Here is an 18299-nt window from a genome sequence, read left to right as displayed (position 1 = left end):
TGTGAGACGGACCTGCTGAGTGCAGGAGGTCTGGGACCCCTTCACCACTTCCTCCAGACGGAGAACAGAGGATCCAGTCAGCCTGAAGGCCGGATGGGACGATAATAATGAGCCGTCCAGCCGCCAGCGCCACCTCATTTCAGGTATTATTGAAACCTTCTCCTCTGACTTTTCATCTGCAGCCTCACAGGCCAGGCAGCTGCACGTCTGAAAGAAGGGGAAAAAAAAAAAAAAAAAAAAAAACGTCTGCTGTTATGCGGTGGCCACATTAGTTTATCAAGGTAGCAAATATTTGATTTTGAGATTGAGAACAATCAGTCATTCAATGATGTTTAAAAAAAAAAAAACGAAGTCGTTTTAGGGCATAGCAAAAATATATATATATAGCATTTTCAGTGTAGTATATATCTTCAGTGTATTGAAGTAATTGAATAAAATCAAAACATGTGCCTCTTCAGAAAATGCAACGTTTTATGGCTTTTAGGCGTTACTAGTGAAAAGTAGATTTTACAGCTCACGTGGTGACGAAAATCAAGCGTGTGTGTGTGTGTGTGTGTGTGTGTGTGTTTTTAGTGTATATACATTTTCAGATTTTTACATGATAGTTCACAAAAGACTGCATGACCCGTCACAGCGTCCATTTAAACAAATGTTTCATTTTGACTGCAAACATCTGGAACCTTATTTCATGAAAGTATGTCGTCCAAGAACCAAAAACGCATCACACCAAAAATTGTTCATATACAGTTTACGGCACAATTGATACATATTCATAAGCTCATAACCTTGATTTTGGCTTCAATGTTTATTCAGTATCTGTACTCACTAGAATTTGGCAAGTTTTATTTTTGACACTCCATAATTTAAGAAAGGAAAAAAAAAACTATTTGCGTGTTGTTTATAACAGTGTAAAACAAACGTAAACATATCTTTGTCACTTTGGATTTGTGTGATGTTGCCTTTGGCCTCATTTTATCTCACTGTTGAAAAAAAAAAAATTACATTATTTTACAAATCTGCAGTCTTACAGAGGATAAGAATAACATATTTTACTGTTATTGTGGTGCGAGTCTGACACATGCGCGTTTCATTTGATTGCTTATGGAATTTTAAAATACATCTTTTCACAACTATAACCCCCCTCTAAATTTTTGCTCTAAATAATACCTTCCAGCATGTTCAGGTCACGTGACCCACAGTTGCCCTTAATGTCAACAAAAGACGCCATAATAAGATCATATCGTGTCAACAGCCGCCGATGCGTAAATGTCTCCGTCCGAGCCCGAATGGACGTGACCTCCCGGTGACCCCTTTCGTGTTTGCCCCCCGGTGATGATCTTGCCCGCGATGATCCTCGTGAATGCGCGACGAGATTAAACGTGATTGTCGTGTGACGTCGCCGCCACGACCTCCGACAGTGACGTCACAGCCGGACTTCTTTGTTGTCGCTATTATGCAATTATTATTTAGCATTTACGCTCGTTTCTCGAGATGCCATTGATGATGTCGTCAATTTTAACTTTTGCTCCGAAATACACGTCCGCGTCGGCGCTCAAAACGTTCGTTCGAGTAAATGTAAAGAATAATTGTTGTCGTTAAAAATAAAAACAAAGGAGCGCGATTGGGGGGCACCGACGCAATGCCAACGCACGCGCTGGCCAATGGGCGCACAGGAGAGCCACGAGGGGGCGGGGCCGGACTTGACTCCATTTGTGATGAAGGATGTGACGAGCGGCGTCCAGATAGGGGCTGGCACCGAGTCGGCGAGGGCAACCGCGAGAGGAGCGACGCAAATTACGGCCGCAATTATGATCTGATTGCGCTGCGGCTCGTGCGCGGGCGCGCGCCCACGGACACTCAAGCCACGACCGATGCGCGCCGTGGATTATGTCGAATTTCTGACGACGTCTCGCCGAACCGCGTGGAGCGCTTCGAGTTGGAAATTAAAACAAGTTGCGTGATCGTGGAGGGCGGCGGGAGGATGCGCGGGAGTTTTGCGGGGTGGAGCGCGTGAGAGGTACGTGCACGAACGCGTTAAATATGCGAGCGGTTTGGCCGTGCGTAAATGTTCAGTGGCAAAAACCCCGCGCACTCCGAAACAAGGTGAAAGGTCAAGTGCGTGTACGTTTTATCTCCTTTTAAGTGAAAGCCAATCATTAGATTACGCAATGCATTTGCAAGAGAGGTCATTGTGTCGTTTTGCGCCGGGAGACCACAAATCAGAAAGATCATTTAGAACAAAAAGGTTTTTTTTTTTCCTTTCCCCCCCCCCCCCCCCCCCGTATTTTCTACTCTTTGTATCGGATTTGAGTTTTTATTTTGATTTTTTGATTTTTAGAATATCCTTCTCATAATCGCAGGCATTATGCATGCAGGCTGATATTTGACAGTTGATCTTTTATATTTTGGCGAAGAGACTGCAAAAAAAAAAGTACAACTATATATATATATATATATATATATATATAATGTCACTAAATTCCTATTGTTGGGGTGATGATGTTGCATTTTGTCAAATGCGTTAACGCAATATGTGCGTGTGTGTGTGTGTGTGTGCGTGGGTGCGCGTGCGCGTGCAGGGGGACATGGCAAACGGAGGCGACCAGTTCGGCCTCGCTGAGCGTCCAGACTCCAACTTGGATTCTCCCAAGGAGAAGAAAAAGGACAATCTCAGCAGTTACAATTTAAAATCACCCGCTTCGCCACAAACGACAAATTCCAGCCAGCTGGTGTGTGTGTGTGTGTGTTTTTTGTACGTTTATTAATTATTCAAATCACGCGACGACGATGCAATGAATTCATGCGATTTGAATGTATTTGGGTAGAAAAGGGACGTTTATGTGTGTGTGTGTGTTTTGCCGCACGCAGGGCATGGACGGGATCAAAGTGTTCCTTCACGACCGGGATCTTTGGAGCAGGTTCGATGAGGTGGGAACTGAAATGATCATCACCAAGGCTGGAAGGTAAAAGGAGGAAATAACATTCATTTATTTTTATTTTTTTTTCAAAACAATGTGGACGCGTTTCATGACACCAACTGAAAATATGAAAACATTTCCCTTCCCAAATACATTGGACATCGCTGATATATATTTTTTTTCTTTCTTTCGTTGTGTTTTCAAAAGGAGGATGTTCCCCAGTTATAAGGTGAAGGTCACAGGACTCAACCCCAAAACCAAATACATCCTCCTCATGGACATTGTGCCCGGGGATGACCACCGCTACAAGTTTGCAGACAACAAATGGTGGGTTGAAATATTTTATTATTATTATTATTTTTTTTAAAATTATTATTACAACAAATGTCAATGAACATATAAGTCAGCATTGCACAAATTAGTACAAGCGTCTAGAAAATGTCGCTGCGTCGATGACTTCCATACTGACATCAAAATCTAAAACATTTCTATGATTGTGCACTTCACAAATATTTACAAATATGTTGCGCGGTTAAGCTCCGTTGGAAAAAGTCAGGCCCTCCTTCCAGACCGGGGCTGGCCTACTTCCAGCCCCCTTCCCTCCGTCTCCCCGCCGGTGAAATCAGTCTGCGGACAGACGGCACGGAACGGATTAAAGTCTCCCATTCAGCTCCCGCCGATGCATCGCTGCTCGGCTCCGTGTGTCTCTTTGGACCCCTAAGACCACGCACTAATATACTATAGGGCGTGGATACAGTTCAATACATGAATGCATTCATTACAATTTTGCACGCAGACACACGCTCACTAAATCAAATCCAAAATACAAACATAAATAAACAATGAATACACACGCGCACACGGCGAAGCGTGAAAGTGACGCATCAACCAAACCCAAACGTAATTACGTTTTTAAAGTCAATAAATAGCAGGCTGAATTCTGTTGTTTTGTTTCATTTTCTATTACAGTTTACAGTTTGCCAGTTTGAACTTGTAACCTTTCCAGTCTTCACACTGAGCGACGTTGTCTCTTCCTTTGTCTTTGCACTGCACTGCAGTGCTCCAATTATGACATTTAACATTTTCAGTCTCCAAATATATCCTTTTAAATAGACTCAAATAAACAGAAGCATTAAGAGTGGAGAAACAAAACGTGGAGGCATTGTCCTGTATGCGCCAAATTGCATAATGCACCATCCTGCGTGTCCAACAGAAATGTATCAATAATTTGAAAGCGTCACATTTTGTCAAGTCTTAATTGAGAACGTTTAAAATATGGATGCGCGAGTCTATTTAAAGCATGAACTGCTTTTTGTGCAGCGGAGCAAAGTGCTGGTGCGCGACCGGGTCAGACCACCCGCTGCGACCCACTGCACGTCAATGTCCACCGATGGCGCTACTATTCGTATTCATAAAGTGTACTTGTGTAGGTCGGTAACGGGTAAGGCCGAACCGGCGATGCCGGGCAGACTCTACGTCCACCCGGACTCTCCTGCCACGGGGGCCCACTGGAGCCGCCAGCTGGTGTCTTTCCAGAAGCTCAAACTCACCAACAACCACCTGGACCCATTTGGACACGTGAGATTTGCTGCCTAATTTCTTTTGTAACGAGTACCATAATAATGCGAGTTTCATTTCAAAGGGCGAGTGTGTTCTTTTGAGGACCCACGCAGTGGCGCAATCAACCATTAAAAACAATAAATGAACATGAGATGTGTTTTGGATTTTGCATTGGTTGAAAAAGCTGCAGTCGGCGCACCGGGGCTCGCTTCGTCGCGAATAGAAAGTCAGCAGCCATCGTAACGGAGCACAAATCAGCCAGGGGCCACATGAGTGCGCGCACCGGTTCCCTTCCCGCGCGTCCTGCCGCGGCGCCGATTAGGCACGAACAGCAGCTCAACGCCGATTGTTTGAAACAAACACAAAAACATCACTTTTCCAGGCCCCTCAGTAATGATGCCGAAGACTCGTGAAGTCCATTAGTTGCGGCATGTCACCGGCGGACACGTCACTGCGATTAAATTGAGCCCCTCTGGACGAAGGCGCGCGTGCAGGGGCCCAAGTGCACGCGCGCGAAAGGGAAACAAAACAAAACAAATACAAAAAAATCGTGTGTGGTTTTCATTGTTTGGGGGTTCCAAAGCGCTGTCGGCATGGCCGCTCAGAATCGGGTAAAAAAAAAAGTCAATGTTGTGTGCCACACAACATTTCGAATTCAGTAGAGAATTCAAATAATAGAAATATGCAGCGCAGTGCAGTTCTGCAACAAAGCAATAATAACGATATTGTCAATTCAAATTGAGTGTAAATATCACCACTAACAATTTCAATGTAAAAATGTAAAAAAAAAAAAAAAAAAAAAAACCTCTGAAAATCTAACAATATTACCAAAAATATCTTAGATTGATATAGCCCATTGTTCTCCAACCTTTTACACCAAGCGCCACCGGCATGACCAACATTAAAATACAGTAGCGTAAGTCTTAAACATCAACCTTAAAAGTTCATTTATTATTGTAAGCCACTCACATGGTGCTTATAAATAAACTCTAATAATGAATACCTTAAAAACCACTGCACATGAAGGTGAACATTAAAAAAAAAAAAAATCTAAAATAAATGTTTAAAAACAAACAGTTCTTAATGTGTAAATGCAATTGTATTTAGCTGGAAAGTTAAATACAACTGAACTGTATTTTGGGCAGTGATTCCTTCACGTACCACTAGATGGAGCACCATCACCACAATTTTGAGAATCACTGTATATATCAAACATTCTGACTTGACAAAAGTAATAATGCTCGATTTTGACTGACACTGTCAGAGAGGTATCAATTTAAGATATATTCATTTGATTCTTGTCGTTGTAGTTGCAATAATATTTTGGTGACCTCAATTAGTTAGCTATGAGCACGTCAAACGATATGAAACACAGTTGTCATGATGATGCAAGTCATTTTGTAAGTAGCAAATTCATATTTTATACAGAGAGGCACTCACAAAGTTATAACGTAAGTCGAAATAAAAAGCAAGAAAATCAAGCCGTACGTGTTGTATTTCCTCATTTTGAGCTCGTGAATTCCCTTTGTTGAAATTGACGTGATTTCCGAAATGTGTTAGCAACCTTTTTGCCGGTGGGAACTCGACCGGCTGTTCAACCTCAACCTCATGTTGTCACTCTCACCCGTGCGCAGATAATACTCAACTCCATGCACAAATACCAGCCTCGCGTCCATATTGTCAAGGCGGACGAGAACAACGGCTTTGGGTCGAAAAACACGGCTTTCTGCACTCGTGTCTTCTCTGAGACCGCCTTCATTGCGGTGACCTCCTACCAGAACCATAAGGTCAGTTTGATTCAAGCCACACACTTGCACCAATACAGTAGACCTGCAGATGTATCTTTTTGTTTGTTCTTTTTTTTCTGGGGGAGACCCAACTCCCAAAACACGTATTGGTGGTATATCCTCGCTTATTCAAGATTTTTTGGTCTTTAAAAAAAAAGTTTTTTTTTTTTTTTTTTTTTTTTTTCAATGCAATTACAATGGACGTCAATTATCTGCAGATTTGCGGCTATCCCCCCGCGGATAGTGGGGGTCCACTGTACACAGGGGTATGCTAAACTCTTGTCTAGATGAGAATATATCCCAAAGGAAATACTGTAAACGCATTAATGTTTGTACTTTGCAGAGATGGTCCGCCATCAGCTGTATTTTCATCAGAGCTGAAAATGCTAAAGTAACCTCAGAAACCTTTTACGTGTGCACACCAAATGATTTCAACTTCAACACTCACACGAAGCACTTGTACTTTGATGTTCCCACAAGGACATTCATTTGCATAATACCGAGCCTCTTGTCCAAACCTTAACCATTATGAGAGGGTTCCTAATCCCAAAAATGTACACTTTTTGACCCAATTCTAACCTTAAGAAAACGTTTGGTACAAAATGTTCTCACCTCAATGTTTCCAAGTCTCCCTGAAGATCACAATTACACCCACAAACTTTACCCTTTGTTATTATTTATTTGCATACAAAAAGACCTCTTGCATCATCTTTGCACAGAGAAGTAATTTGTCTGTTTTGGAACATGTACAGTATGTGAAAAAAAGAAGCGTGTGCGCGCGCGCGCGCGTGTGTGTGAAAGACTCTAATGAATTGATCTTGGCTCATGCATTTTACACGAAAAACACTGAGGTCGAAGCCCTTTTGCTCATTTTGGCTTCATGTGATCGTTACCAGCCAGGTGCATTTTGTTAGCAAATTCTAAAAGTAATATTAACTCCTTTATACGCAATTATTTAATCCTCTACTGTTTCTTTTTGCTCATTTCTTCCATGAGGAAATTGACGAGCAAACTTGTGCTAAATCTGAAGCAAAATGATTTTTTTTTATCTTACCATATGTGTAAAGCAAGGAGCATATGTTCCTGTACGATTAACAATAGTTTTAATTTTTGTGATAAAAGAGTTGTTTTTAAAAAAGGTTTGGCAGTACAGTGAACATAAACAAGTGGCCTGCTAATATAAAATAAATATTATAATTTTAATGTTAGTGTACAGTAATATTATTTTAGTGATGATATTGAAAAAAAAACAAACAAAAAAAACCCTGGTCGGTTTATCAAGTAAAGCCGTTGCCATGGTAATTGTCCTTTACCTCTGCCGATGCTGTAGTCGCTAACTCGGTCTTCTCAGCTGCTAGACCTGAGTGAGCAGTTCGCCTGTGTTCTCACACAGCCTGCAGCCAAACACAAGCCTCCCTGCATGAGAAAAGTTTGAAGACCTCACATCAAAGCTCTGGACCTCTAAAAGCTTTGGCCTGAAAACGCTTAAACCTGGCGACTGTTTGGCTAAACAGTTTATTCAGTGTCAGCTGGCGAGAACACTGTCCTCTCCGTCAGAAACGTCAACGGCTGAGGAATGTTGGCCGTGCGGAGCTTCAGCAGGACTGCTTTTAACATCTACAGGGCCCCTGCAAATAATAAACCGTCGACTTTCATTCGGTTGAGAGGAGGTTTAAAAGGGCCCGCTGCGTCTGTGTGCATGTATGGTTCTGCGGATGTGCTGCGCTTTAATGTCTGCACCAGCCTATAAAAGCGATCCTTTGTTTTTGTCCTCAGATTACTCAGTTAAAGATAGAGAACAATCCCTTTGCAAAGGGCTTCAGAGGCAGTGACGACAACGAGCTGCACCGCATGGCCAAACTACAAGGGTGAGTAAACTCTGTGTGTGCGCGCGCGCGTGTGTGTGTGCGTGTCAATCAGTCAAATCCAATCAAAATCACTGTATTCAACCGAGCATTGTGCTTCCTGCTATCACTCTGCAATGAGGGTAACCTAACAACCTATTTGTTAATAATGAAGTCATAAACTTGTTTTAAGTCATCAGCAACATTTGGAAAATGACACGATCAGTTCCCACCAATAAGTGTGTGCTCAAGTACAAGCTAGTGCCTCACTTTGTTGTCGTTCTAGTACACTGTCGCTCTTGACTCTTTTTCTTTTATTTTCTCATCCAAAGGTCACCACGAGCTGCTGTTACACATCCTTTGGAAAAAGGATGTGTAATCCGGTGAAGGGGTAAAACAGGAAAATTTAATCAAGATAGGCTCACCACTGTGGAACCGCTAACGACATTGACCGACCACTAATTCATTATGATTGTTAAACGTCTTTTCCCACAGGAAATAATACAAATATATTATTACATTGTTATAAACATATAAAATTAGGGCCACACCTAATGATTGTCTTAATTATAGATTAATCTGTCGATTAGTCTTTCGATTAATCGATGTATCAGAGAAAAAAATTTTTTTTTAAATTTCTATCTCTTTATTCAAAAACAAGGCATTATTTCAATTTAACAGTGCAGAAAATGCACAAACAGATAATGATTCGGATTCAGTTGCTAGTTTGGGCCGTAACATGTCAGAAAATAGGCAAAACATGTTGATCATTGTTTTACAAATGAATGTTTACAAATGTCTGAGTTGGATTCAACGCAAAGATAATCAATCAGCGTTCATGGTGGACTACAGAAATCGGATAGTATTTATTGTTGAGAGGCTGAAATTCAGATTTGGACAATTTTAATCGATAATCGATTAGCAAAATAGCTGTCACTTCATTTGATATTTGAATAGTTGTAGATTAATCAATTAATTGTTGCACATTTCTATATATAATTGTTCTCAAAATAGTCTTAATATTTGTGTACAGCCAAAGTAAAATGTTAACATTCATAATGGTAGTGTAAAAATAAGTTATTGAAATAGCATAATAACTTTGACTGGAATTAAATGTATTTATTTGCCAAGTTTAAAAACCACGGTTAACCACGGTTCATAATAAAACATAAAAACTCTAAAACACAACCTTAACTTTGATTAAAAGTGATGCTGGAGTGTTGTTTGAATGTAAGTTGGATTATTTCATGTAACTTTCAGTGCAAATTCTTCTCCTCATGTTCGTCTTCTCTAGACATTCGCTGCCATTGACGGCTGTTGAATTCAAACATTCATGTTAATCCACGGAGGCCTGGTAGTGAATTAATGAGAATGGCGCTTTCAAAACAAACGCCACTATGGCTACGTTCACATTGCAGGGCATGATACGCAATTCAGATTTTTTGTTAAGTTTCATCTGTTGATGTCGTCATTCACATTACAAAAACAAATTTGACTTCTAAAAGTGACACGCATGCGCACAACATGAGGCGCAGTGTGTTTATAGAAGTCAACATGGCCCCTCGTGGAGGTCTCAGTCCTGACGCATTTGTGACAATTTCAAGGATTTTGTGCTTCAACTGATCAGTCCAAACATATTTTCAGTTCAAAAGCATCTTGTTTTCGCCACTGAGTGTTTTTCTGCTCCTTCGTCCGCCATTGCTTTTTGTTTCTATCTGTTTTTTCGAACAATTGCGACGGCTTTTGTCTTTTGATGACGTATAGGTCGGATGAGTGCGTATTCTGCATCCAGACTGCAGTCGTATCGGATAAGAGGCCTGGGATTTGAAAAAAAAATCGGAATTGTACTGTTCACATGAACATGAAAAAATCTGATACGTCGCACATGGGCCCAAAAAATGGAATTGATTTGCAATGTGAACATAGCCAAAATGACACATGAAAAAAATATTCTTTCATGTCATCTTAACTGAGGTCTCGCAAAAGCGCATGCAGTCTTGAGCAAAGCTATAAAGCAATCATAAAAAAAAAAAAATAGATTATGGTGAATACAAGTGAATCAATAGTTGATGAATGGTGTGAAAAACATGAGTTGAGTTTTGCAGATGTGTTTCCAAAGCTGCTTGTCCCTCTCGGTTCTTTGAGTGAATGTGTCAGGGTAATACTGTGCGAGGTAATGTGTTACTTTGTGTGTTTCTCAGAGATTGTAGAGTGGACCCTACATATTTGAGGTTCACTAGTCCTAAAATCGTCTAATCAGATTTTTGGGGCACCTATCCGCCGTTATTTGCGATAACCTAGTCGCCATTTTCTGTAATGTGGCAAAAAACTCAGAAAATGACTAATTATTATGCACTTTGGATACAACCCCAATTCCAATGAAGTTGGGACGTTGTGTTAAACATAAATAAAAACAGAAGACAATGATTTGCAAATCATGTTCAACCTATATTTAATTGAATACACTACAAAGACAAGATATTTAATGTTCAAACTGATAAACTTTATTGTTTTTTAGCAAATAATCATTAACTTAAAATTTTATGGCAGCAACACGTTGCAAAATGACAGGGTCATGTTTACCACTGTGTTACATCACCTTTTCTTTCAACAACATTCAATAAACGTTTGAGAACTGAGGACACCAATTGTTGAAGCTTTGTAGGTGGAATTCTTTCCCATTCTTGCTCGATGTACAGCTTCAGTTGTTCAACAGTCCAGGGTCTCCGTTGTCGTATTTTACGCTTCATAATGCGCCACACATTTTCAATGGGAGACAGGTCTGGGTTGCAGGCAGGCCAGTCTCGTACCCGCACTCTTTTACTACGAAGCTACGCTGTTGTAACACGTGCAGAATATGGTTTGGCATTGTCCTGCTGAAATAAGCAGGGACGTCCATGAAAAAGACGTTGCTTGGATGGCAGCATATGTTTCTCCAAAACCTGTATGTACCTTTCATCATTAATGGTGCCTTCACAGATGTGCAAGTTACCCATGCCATTGGCACTAACACAGCCCCATACCATCACAGATACTGGCTTTTGAACTTTGCGTCCATAACAGTCCGGATGGTTCTTTTCCTCTTTGGCCCGGAGGACACGACGTCCACAATTTCCAAAAACAATTTGAAATGTGGACTCGTCGGACCACAGAACACTTTTCCACTTTGCATCAGTCCATCTTAGATGAGCTCGGGCCCAGAGAAGCCGGCGGCGTTTCTGGGTGTTGTTGATAAATGGCTTTCGCTTTGCATAGTAGAGTTTTAGGTTGCACTTACGGATGTAGCGCCAAACTGTATTTAAAGACATTGGTTTTCTGAAGTGTTCCTGAGCCCATGTGGTGATATCCTTTACACATCGTTTTCGGTTTTTGATGCAGTGCCACCTGAGGGATCGAAGGTCACGGACATGCAATGTTGGTTTTCGGCCTTGCCGCTCACATGCAATGATTTCTCCAGATTCTCTGAATCTTTTGATGATATTATGGACCGTACATGATGAAATTCCTCAATTCCTTGCAATTGTATGTTGAGGAACATTGTCCTCAAACTGTTCGACTATTTTCTCACGCACTTGTTCACAAAGAGGTGAACCTCGCCCCATCTTTGCTTGTGAATGACTGAATTCAGGGAAGCTCTTTTTCTACCCAATCATGGCACCCACCTGTTCCCAATTAGCCTGTTCACTTTCCAAATGTTGCTTGTTTTTGCCACTTGTCCTAGCTTTTTTTGCAGCCATAAAATTATAAGTTAATGATTATTTGCCAAAAACAATCAAGTTTATCAGTTTGAACATTAAATATCTTGTCTTTGTAGTGTATTCAATTAAATATAGGTTGAACATGATTTGCAAATCATTGTATTCTTGTTTTTTATTCATGTTTATCACAACGTCCCAACTTGATTGGAATTGGGGTTGTATGTACAGTTGTGCTCATAAGTTTACATACCCTGGCAGAATTTGGAAAATAGTTTTTTTTTTTTCAAATATGACTGATGACTGAAAAACAGCCGTCATTCATTTCTTTTAGTGATAATCCTTTTCTGAAATGCTTGACAGTTTAATTTGAATCCCATTCAAGTCAAATTAAAGGTGTTTCACCTGTCCCTTCATGTTTCTTTCAAGAATTGTACCCATCTTACAAATTCTGCCTGGGTAATCACAAGCACAACTCTGTTTTCTCTATTACTAAATAAAAGTAGGTATGTGAATTTCAAAATAAAAGGTCAACTTTGGGGGTGCGTATTATACATGGGTGCACACTATACATGAGAAATTACGGTACTTTGTTTTTGATTGGTTGGTCAAACGAGAACTAAATATGGATTCGAAACCAGTGGAATCTGTTACAGCAGCTCAGTGGAACATAATTAAATCTATCACAGACTGGCCAGTTTCTGTTCTTCCCGCGTGGATCAATAAACACCGAAGCGCTAATCTCTACGTTGGCCCAGTGGCCTATGGAGCAGCGGACTTTCTCACCAGCACAGGCCGCCCGAGAACGTGGGCACCATCCATGTAACTCCTTCGCTTTGCTATGCAGTCATAGGTTCATTGTTTCACTGCACCGCTACTTTAGTTCAGCACAGTCATCAGAATTGTTGACGTGGTCGTGCAGGTACTGCACATTGTGTATATGCAGGCTTAGCTGTAAACTAGCTGTTTACTGTACTGTAATGTTAAGGGTATACCAATGTTTGTAAGTGTTTAAAATGCTATGAAAGTGTTTTAGAGTCATATGTTTTGGTATATTTATTCATGAATCTATTAATAAAGCTAATTCTAATCTCAGGCTCCTCATCCCTGCAAAGGGAATGGGTCCACTGTATGTAGAGCTATTCTCCCCGCCTCCCCCTCCTTCTTCTTCCCACGCTATTATGATGGCGTACATATGGTGTGAGTGTCCCTTTGTTGAGCCAAGTGGCGAAAATATCATGTGCGCCGCTGTCACCTGAAGGTCGAGTTTGACCACATAGCTGGTCGGCAGAGTACAGCATTAACAACACAGCACAACATACAGAAGTGGAGCAGTGATGGCCCAATGATAGCGCACTGCTGCTTGTGAATCACACTGTCGCTGCTCATCAACCGCTCGTGTGGCTGAGCTGATCTCCAGTATGGCAGCTGAACTCCACTTGTGTGGGGCAGTTTGGGAGGTGTCAGTGAGCCAATGAGAGATTGTCTTACTGGAAAGAGGGAAGGAGATGCTTTGCTGTGCAGAGCAACGCGGCGCAGGGCTCCACCCCCCTCCCTTTGTGTTATTGTGCTGCTTTGGTTTGCCGAGATGGGCCAACATCCGAAGTGACACACTGGCTGGATGTTTATTTTTAGTGCGGCAAATTATCTCACAGCGGCCCTGGCTGCGTATGTGCGTGCATGTGTCTGCTTGTGCGTGTCAGTATCTCAGCGCCGGTCAGCGAGATGTGGCCCGCTGTCCCCTACATACCGCAGAGTTCACCGAGAGGGCTGTGTTTACAGAGGGAGATCAGAGCTGAAAGGATGGAGAGCGCTTAAGTAGACTTGAAAGAGAAAGATGGAAGGGGGGCGGGGGCAGAAGTGTGAATAATAGAACCAGGCAAAAATACCTGTATGCAGTCAAAAATACAACTAGATTGAAATTTGTCCTTTTTGTGGATTCTTTCATTTGCAGTAAGGACTACCCCGTGGTCCCACGCAGCGCCGGCCGTCCGAGAGCGTGCTCCAGCGGGAGTCCCTTCGGCGGGGAAGTCCGGGTTCTGAGGGTCTCACCCGAAGCGGCCGCGTCGCCCTACAGCTGTGAGAACGGCCTGAGCGGCAGCAGCAGCCCGCGGTCGCTGCTGGGGGCTCCGTCCACGCACTACACTTTGTCTCGTCCTCAACACGTCCAGCAGCCTCAACTTTACCACTGCACCAAAAGGAAAGGTAAGAAATGTTCATCGGGTCACGTCGCCAGTCTCATATCAATGGGATGATACGCACATAAGTTCTGATGGAAAATAATTTTGCCCCAAAACATTTGGTGGAGCCCAATGTTTGGTTTAGCGGGGCTGGAGATCGGTTTTAGGGCGGCCAGGGACAATGAACCTTCTCCATGAAGACATATTATCGAATATTTTTTAGGGGGGATTGCGAAGTTTTTACGGGGTTTGTAGTCAGTGAAACAACGCATACAATAATGCTTTCAGATATATATTCTCTCTGCTCTGTGGGGACCAAAAATGTTAAAACGGAAAAATGTGAAGCGGTGTCTTTTTCTTCTTCTTCCTCCTTTACTTCCGAAATACTCTGCATCTCTTCCAGTAGTCCTCAGTGCTGCCCATGTGGTGCAACGTGGTCCTAAAAGGAAGGCGCACAACTCGATAATTGGCATTCGTGAATTTGCATTTTCACCGATTTTTGGGTGGCAACCTGTCCTTCTAAAATAAGCGTGTTTATTCGCTGTTCTTGTCCTCAAGCCAGCGCAGTAGAAGTATTACTTTGACACATTCTGGTGGAATCTTGCTGTTGTTGTTAGGTTTGAGTCATTAAATGTGTCTTTTTGTTTGCATTTGAGATTAGTGGTCCTCAAAAGTGAACATGAAAGTACGCTTCTGCTCCTCTCCCGATGCCCCTGCTAATAAATGACGCTGTACAGTAGTCTGTTACAACTTGCTTGTATTCCCTAACATATATTATTGTGTATAAATGCCAAAAGGTGGGTTTTAATGACTTAATACGGTTTATGTAAAGTGCGAGTGCAAATATTTGTTTGTCCATGTGTGAGATCACATCAGCTTGTGCTAGTATGATATTTAGGCTAGTATGCTAGCTAATGCTATTAATGAGCCTCACGTGTAGGTGTGTTTGTTTGTATTGAATAATATAACGATTGAAAAGTCATTTATGTAACATGGGTTCATGATTGTGTCCATGCTAGATACATGGCGTTGGTGCTTTATGATCCTCTCTGTTTTAAGAGTATAGCCAGCAACTTGTGGCATAAATTGTTTGCGGCTTTTCACGGACAATGAACCACGACATACTGGAGTTTCGCTGTAATTACAACCGGAGCACAATAATTATCCCCGTGGGACACATTAAGGGCTGAATTTGACTCTCAAGATAGTTTTAAGATATTACAAAACATGATGATGATGATGTGTAAATACACAAGTGGAATTGCTCACTGTTGCATTCATTTAAATGTGTAACAGTCCAAGTAAGTGTTTAAAAAACGTAATTCAAATCTGTGTTTCAAGTGTCAAGTTCATTACTGTTGTTGATGATGAACATATAACTACACGACTTCCTTCAGTGGTGGAATACTGTAGATCATTTTTGTTGTATTGTTTTTCATAGCTAAAATGAAAGCGGGGGTCTCCGTTTTACAGAATCTGTGCCTACAGAATCCACTCACCAGCCTTACCAATAACTACCATCAACTGGGACCCAATACCAGAACACTGTCTCGACAATCTGCCTTTGCAAAGATAATAATGCTCAATATTGATTTATACTTTTTGAGATGTCAGTATGATGCAGAACAGTTCACTACAAACGTTAAGAGCAATTTAGATTCAGCCCTTCTGTTTGTGTTTGCTAGAGAAATGTAACTAGTTTTTAAGCTAATCGTGTTTCTATTGTACACTTCCATTTTGTAGTTAAACATCATATAAGCACAATTGAACCACACAGAAGTTTCCCGAATAGTCTAAACATCGCAAGGACTGTTTATGTCTAAATTCCACAACAAGACATAGTGCTTGCCATAAGCTGAGTGCCAACTGCAGCATAACGTGTACAGTCCATTAAGATCATCTGACAAACATGAATCAGCCACTCTTTATTTTGCGCCTCAATAAATGTCAAGCTACAAAACTAATGCAATTGTCTTTTATGTGCACTTTTGGTGCTCAGCTCAGCCATAAAACCGTTTTAAAGTAGCAGCAACTTTCTCTGCGCTGATTTAATGTCCCAACATTTTCTCTGTGCAGTGGAGGAGAACTGCGCTACAGGAAACTGCCAGCACCCGTTCAAGAGAGCCTTCCCCGGTAGCTCAGCTGGTAGGGGCCCGGGCGACTCCTACTACCACGCCTCCCCCTTCGCCCCTTCCCCGACACCCGCCGTGTCCGGCACGCCTGGCCTGCCTCTCACAGACGCCCCCTACAGCTCCGACATGGGTCAACGTCAGGCGTGCATGTTTGCGGGCTCAGAGCGCAGACTTGATGACCACGGCTGTGCGTCCTGGTCATACACCTGCCCGCTGCCCTCCGCCATGACCCCCGTGGAGCCCTACCCGCCTTTTAACCCTCACCCCCCCTACAGCTCCAGCCCGCAGGGCTCTCGCCTCAGCGCCGTAGCCCACCACGGCTCGCCGCCGCTGGGGGAAGCTGTCACTCACGACCCTTACCAGAGGCAGCGCTCCGAAAACATTCAAAGCAGGCAGCACAGCCCCCCTCTCCACAGAGAGTATCCTCGCTTCACCCCCAACCTGTCCCCCCCGCTCTACCACACATTAGAGACGCACGCACACATCAGGTGCGGCATCCCTGAATGGACCGCTGCCTCCTAAAGGACGTCAATCTTTGCGATTCTCCAAAAAGATGCCGAATACGAAATCACCGCTGTGTCATTTTGTGCTGTGTGAAGTGGTCACGTGTTGGTCCCCTGTGCTGCTCCAAATTCAACAAAAGTCACGACGTTGTACAAAAGCCCCACTTTTGAGCAGCACAAGGAACATCAAAGTGGTATTTTATTGTCTTTCCTGTAACTCAATGACTGATGTCAACCAAATGTTTGCACTGTGACCGAAGCCCGAACAGAACCAGGCTGTTTTTCCCTCCACTTTGCGTCATCGTGAAAGATATAAATTGTGACCCATCGCCAGACATTCATGGACCAAAATAATCTCACGGCACAAGCCTTAGGGGTAGCCTTTTATTGTGTTTTATTTTTGAAATCTTTAGCGGAGCAAAGCACAGCTCCGTGCGTGGCCCTCATGACACGGTGTTTGTGTGCGCGCGTGTGTCAGCTCAGCTCAAGAACGCTACGAGCTCATTTGCAACGAAACAGGCAGTAGTAGCCGCAGGCGCTGCAGCACAGATAAACAGTTTGTTTCGACGGCGCTACAGGCCGAGGGACCTGTAAACACTGCTTCCACCGCATTCTGGGTAAATGTACATCTCAGCATCACACATCTGTCGCTGTTGTCCTCTCTGTCACCCCCCCAGTTGACCGATCATCTCGAGGGCCAACAAAGGAGCTCTGGCTCCACCCTTGTCCTGAGCTGACCACTCCAAGCTGATGTTTTCTTTCTTTTTTTGGGGGGGGGGCGGTGCCAGTTTTTGTCCTGTTTTGAATAAGTCATCGTCAAATGTTGGCCTTGGACTTGTGAGGGTTGTAAACACAGTGCTGTAAATGAGATGTTCTATCCACTCAGGTGAATATATGTTGAGTATTAGTCTACTTGGCATCCCAATGGGTCCTTGTTAGTCCCACATTTACTGTAGTTCCAAAGGAAACCCATTTCCCTCCACATCTGGATAGTGTTACTTCCTGCCTGTGCCGACTGTAAAACGACAACTGTGGCTCTGTGCAAAAGCGAAGCAAGTTGAGATTTTCTTTTTTTTTTTGTAGCAGTTTTGTTACATTTCCACCCGGGTTTTATATGCAGTAACATGAGAAGGTGCTCAGTTTGCGCCCTCAATGGGGGCTTGTATGTGTGTGAGACGGTATGAAAGTTGAAAACTGTTTTTGTGTTTTTTTTTTTTTCTTCTTCTAGTATTTATTACTCTTAATTTGTTGTCAATCTTGTGAAACAAGACGCTGTTGTGCAGAGATTTCTTCAGAAGTTGGCTTCGCCCTCTATTTCCACATGGTGATAAATAGTTGTGGTATTTGGGAAACAATGTTTCATTGATTTATATACAGAACTGAATAAAGTTTTTGAGAATTTTGGTAGGAGTTGGGTGCAGTTTTGTTCTGCCGGCAGCTAGCTGTAAAAAGGAAAAAAATAAAAAAACGCTGACCTCCAGCCATCCATTCATCCATTTTCTATTCATCTTATCCAGTTCATCTCGACTTTCTGCAACCAAATAAAAGAAATAAATCGAGTCACTGTATGCTGGCATGACCCATATCTGAGTTGGGCCTCATGGGAGAAAAAAAAAGTATGAATTGTGTCACTTGAATGAGTGTAAATCCAGTTTCAGTGATTTCACTGTAAATTGCGAT

At 42.4% G+C, this 18299-nt stretch overlaps 1 protein-coding gene across 2 annotated transcripts; it reads left to right on the top strand.

The window, feature by feature from the left end:
• Positions 1-1737: 1737 nt before the first annotated feature.
• On the top strand, positions 1738-17800 carry tbx5b (T-box transcription factor 5b). 2 transcript variants are annotated; one of them, XM_061671694.1, is made up of 9 exons: positions 1738-2017; positions 2580-2729; positions 2869-2963; positions 3126-3245; positions 4349-4496; positions 6113-6265; positions 8042-8133; positions 13759-14009; positions 16061-17800. In XM_061671694.1, the coding sequence occupies exons 2-9, from the start codon at positions 2586-2588 to the stop codon at positions 16636-16638; spliced, it is 1581 nt and encodes a 526-aa protein (XP_061527678.1). In that variant the 5' UTR covers positions 1738-2017; positions 2580-2585; the 3' UTR covers positions 16639-17800. The 2 variants fall into 2 exon arrangements, with proteins under 2 accessions (XP_061527678.1, XP_061527679.1); XM_061671695.1 differs by lacking the exon at positions 1738-2017 and having other exon boundaries at positions 2567-2729.
• The last annotated feature ends 499 nt before the right edge of the window (positions 17801-18299 follow it).

This window comes from Phycodurus eques, chromosome 3 (genome assembly GCF_024500275.1).
Source record: "Phycodurus eques isolate BA_2022a chromosome 3, UOR_Pequ_1.1, whole genome shotgun sequence".
NCBI lineage: Eukaryota > Metazoa > Chordata > Actinopteri > Syngnathiformes > Syngnathidae > Phycodurus > Phycodurus eques.
The sequence above is the reverse complement of the archived record's forward strand: the minus strand, read 5'-3'. Positions and strand labels throughout refer to the sequence as shown.